Source organism: Pinus tabuliformis, chromosome 8, assembly GCF_031772625.1.
Source record: "Pinus tabuliformis cultivar Carrire ecotype Pingquan chromosome 8, CPIR1, whole genome shotgun sequence".
Taxonomy (NCBI): domain Eukaryota; kingdom Viridiplantae; phylum Streptophyta; class Pinopsida; order Pinales; family Pinaceae; genus Pinus; species Pinus tabuliformis.
In genome coordinates, this window is record NC_142294.1 from 1,851,039,078 (window position 1) to 1,851,043,547 (window position 4,470).

Below are 4,470 nucleotides of genomic sequence, written 5' to 3' on the forward strand. Positions count from 1 at the left end.
ACGGGATAAACTACTTATTCTGTTAACGAATCCAGTTATTCTCTTTTTCAGATCGCTGGGATCTCCCAATGAACCTCTCTGCCTCTAAAGCAAGCTCTGCGAATTCTGCACATGCTAGAAGATCCACATCCATAGGTTGTTGACCAGACCTTGTAGCCATCAATTCCTCCTCTGCTTGGTGATGCATTTGGTCAAACCATGCAGTGATTCTAGGCTTCAGAGATGTCCTCCGAGAGTGCTCCAGAACACATCTCCGGCACTTGCACTTGAAACCCTAGTACTTGCACAAAACGCATCTCTGGCACTTGCACTTGAAACCCTAGTACTTGCACATGGCTTGGCACTGTAGGAAGGGAAGGAGGGGATCCAAGTAAGGAGTCGTGATCTCTTCTCCTCTCTCGATGGGCTTGGAGGCATGAATAAACATGGTGCTTCCTACAAACCGCTTGCAAGAGTTCGGGAGGCAAGAATGGTTAATGAAGGACGGCAGCAGCCAAAGACCGTTACTGCATGATTTACTGCATGAGTTAGCTCATTTAGAATCCCACAAGAAAACTAAATGTTTGTTAAACCCTGGAAATGAATTGAATGAATTTTCGGTGGGCGACTCCGTAGGCCTCCGTAGAATTTCACTTATTGAAAACAACATAGAAGAAATAACACAACCCATCAAGTGTCCAGGACTCCGCAGTCTATTGCTATGGAAAAATGTCTGTCTTAAATCAATTTCCCCAAGTGTTTTTGAAAATATGAAATCCCTCGCTGTATTAGATTTAAGCGAGACGCCCATTACTTTATTGCCCGAAACTGTAGGGCAATTAAGGCATCCGAAGCTCCTGAATTTGTCCCAGACAAAAATAACAAAGCTTCCTAAGTCATTGGCTGAACTTAGAAGCCTCCAATTTCTAGACGTTAGTCAGTGCCAAGATCTACGGGAGATTCATTCTGGAATAGGTGAGCATAAAGCTATGATACAAATACATTTGAATGTGAAGGGCTCTGACAATTTGGAGTCCCTGCCTGTGGGGATATCAAAGCTCACCTACTTACACACGTTGAAAGGCTCTATATTCAAACGGGAAAAATCATACACTGCAAAGGCCATGCAACGGAGGGTTGCATTGAAAAGGGGAAAAAGAGTAAATGCCAAGGCCTTGCAATGGTGGGATCTGAAACGATTGACCCATCTCCAACACCTATCAGTGACACTTGAGGCACCTTCATTCGAAGGTATCATTCGACTAGAGGAGGGGACTTTTGGGAGCATGACAAATATGCGATTCTTGTCCTTCAAATATATTAATTCTTCTGAACGTTCTAGTGGCGTCCTTGAGCTTCGCAGGGACATTGAAGTCATGCACCGCCTTGAAATTCTTCATCTAAAAGGTTGCGTGGTGCAGGACTGGATCTTTGGGCTTCAGAACCTCTTGGAGCTGGAGTTACATGGGGTTAATAGCGAGAAACAAGAATATAAAGGCCTCGAAAGTGTTCCCAATTCGAGAATGCTAAAATTATCTAACAACGACAAGTGCGTTGAATTTCCACAGGAATCTGGAGAACGTCGGGCATTTCCGAAGCTGGAATACTTCGTCATCAAAAAATTTAGCAGTTTGGAAAACTTTCCCTCCTTGAAGGATGGAGCATTCCCAATGTTGAAGTCTTTCCAAATGAAATACTGCCAACCGTTGAAAGATATCACCGAAGCATTGCAGAGTCTGACTAGTATTGAAGAAATAAGGGTGAGAAAATGTCCAATATGGGAATCCGGCATCTGGACGGACAGGGATACATGGCAACTTTTGGAAGGTCGTCGCATCAAATTGACAATAGACGGCTATACAGTTTCCTGGGCATTAGATCAAGTTACGAATTCAAGATTCACAGATAATTTCAAACGAAGAGAAAAGCTAAGACGCTCCTTGCTGGTATGCCGAACAGCGGTTCTCTTCAGAGAGGCCGGCACCTCATCAGCAGCAGGCGTGGTTGAACAGAGGACCCTGCAAAATGACTCCGCATAAGTCTAGTTCTTTCCCCTCCAAGAAGAGTATTGTGGGTGCATAATGGGCGTTTAAGACGGTAAATTATATGTTGCAATAAAGTATTTTTTTTTCCCAATCAGGAAAGACCATTTCTATTAAGGAAAGTGATTACAACAGAAATTTGTATCAGTATTTCGACTAAAAGCAGAGTATGTTAATTAGAGAAACTTCAATCTTAGATAGAGAAACATAGAAACTTATTGCTCAGAAAGCCCGGATTCCACATGGATGAGATTCTTCCATTCTTCCAGACAAAAAATCAAAGAGGTGATATGGTCATCTATACAACTAATAAATAGATCTAAAAACTTCCAACGATCCAGAGAAAAATGGAAAGTTGATAATACAAGGGACCCTGAAAAATGGAAAGTTATAATACAAGGGACCTTGTGAATAAATGTAAAGAAAACATCCATAACCATAAATTTGGGAAACCAAATCTAACCAAACCATAGTTGACACCATTCAGTAAATACTTGATTGGTTGCAATCAAATATTTATTTTACTGAATCCAAACCATAGTTGGCACCATTCGGTAAATACTTGATTGGTTGCAATCAGGTATTTACCGAATGGTGTCCACTATGGTTGGGCTAGATTTGCTGTAATTGTTTTACTATATGTTTTTGTTTATTAATCGAAGAGTTAATAATTTTACTTACAACTTATAAAGATGATTGCCATTCACTAAATGATTGTATTCCATAAACATGCAACAATTCTAGGGAGAAGCATGAGCTCAATGTAGCTTTGAGAGTTTTTACTGGGTAGCAAATCTCCAAGCTGCAGATATGCTTAACCAATGTCAGGCTGCAGCCAAAGACATCGCCGCCGAATCAGTCAATTGCTGTCATGCTCGAAACATTAAATGTCCTCTGCGATCTGATTCTCAAACTCGAGTGCGAGATAGGATTGATTCCTTGATTTTTATTTTTATTTTTTTTCCATTAAAAAAACACTTCTTTCTATTAAAAAATAAAGATAGAACATTTTCAGTATTCTAATCTTACCTTTTTCTGTTATTTTTAAAAATCTTCTGTTACTTCTTTTGACAAAACTGTCCATTAAAAAACAAAAATTGACTTTGCTGGCTTCTTTGTTTTTCCATACATAAAATACTTTACCTATAACTTTTATATGTTGACTCATAGTACTCTGTATTGAAGGCAGTGAGGTTTAATTCATTATTTTGTAAGACCTCACAAAGCGGGGGAACTTATCAAAAGTATTTATGGAGTTTCACGGCCTGTAACCTGTCTTTATCTATTGTCACTACAGTACTTTACTTTACAGTAGTTAGTACTGCATGCACTGTAGTATTAGACTTTATATATATTATTATTACTTCCTCTCTTTCTCTTTATAGATTGTAAGTGCTGAACATTATGCATCTTGCAACATTGAAGTGGTAGGCTTTTTGTTTTATGGCAATCATTAAACACCGGTTTGGTCCAATAAACACTATTGATCTTGGATTATATCCTCTCCGATCTGAACTTGAAGTATTTCAGTTCCATTTCAAATCGGATAGTATATGTATTTATTTCTGCACTTGTCAGAAATTTATCTCTCATTGAAGTGTTGCGATCTTGCAAGGGTTTTCTTGTTTGGTTGCACGCCATACCAGGAATCATATTGAAAAGACTAGATGCAAAAAAACTGAAAGTACGGGACTTCTCGATTGCATCTCTCTTAGCACATAAGCTCCCAGAGCAACGTCAAGCAATAAGCATTTAAAATATTTTAACAATCTTGAAATGTATGTATGACTTCAAATTGAACTCTGAATTGTTGATGAATTTATTGTGGCATGCAATTTAATTGCAGTTTAATTTTGAAGGAAAATTTGACCTTGTGAGGTTTTTGAAGATAGTACAAGAAGTAAGCCTTTATTCTCATCTTTGAATAGGACCCTATGCTTGTGCAGAGTGGAACTATGTGTATGTATCTTTATAATTTTTGTCAAAAATATTTGTGGAGTTTCACGGCCTATAACACTTGTCTTTATCTATTGTCACTACAGTACTTTATTTTACAGTAATTAATACTGCATGCACTGTAGTATTAGACTTTATATATATTCTCATTACTTCCTCTCTTTCTCTTTATAGATTGTCAGTGGTGAACATTATGCATCTTGCAACATTGAAGTGGTAAGTTTTTTGTTTTATGGCGATCATTAAACACTGGTTTGGTCCAATAAATGTTGTTGATCTTGGATTATATCCTCTCCAATCTGAACTTGAAGTATTTCAGTTCCATTTCAAATCGGTCCGTATATGTATTTATTTCTGCACTTATCAGAAATTTATCTCGCATTGAAGTGTTGCGATCTTGCAGGGGTTTCCCTGTTTGGTTGTATAGGACTTTTCGGTTGCATCTCTTTTAGCACATAAGCTCCAAAAACACTCGTTCCACGAGGTTGAACAA

The 4,470-nt window shown here is 38.3% G+C and overlaps 1 protein-coding gene across 1 annotated transcript; it reads left to right on the top strand.

Moving 5' to 3' along the window:
- The first annotated feature begins 425 nt into the window (after positions 1-425).
- Positions 426-2,018, top strand: LOC149243653 (disease resistance protein RPS2-like). The gene has a single exon (XM_089371270.1). The coding sequence runs from the start codon at positions 426-428 to the stop codon at positions 2,016-2,018; it is 1,593 nt and encodes a 530-aa protein (XP_089227396.1).
- The last annotated feature ends 2,452 nt before the right edge of the window (positions 2,019-4,470 follow it).

Bases quoted from the DNA above. Each gene is read 5' to 3' on its own strand.
- LOC149243653 (XM_089371270.1), top strand. From the start codon at position 426: ATGGTGCTTCCTACAAACCGCTTGCAAGAGTTCGGGAGGCAAGAATGG.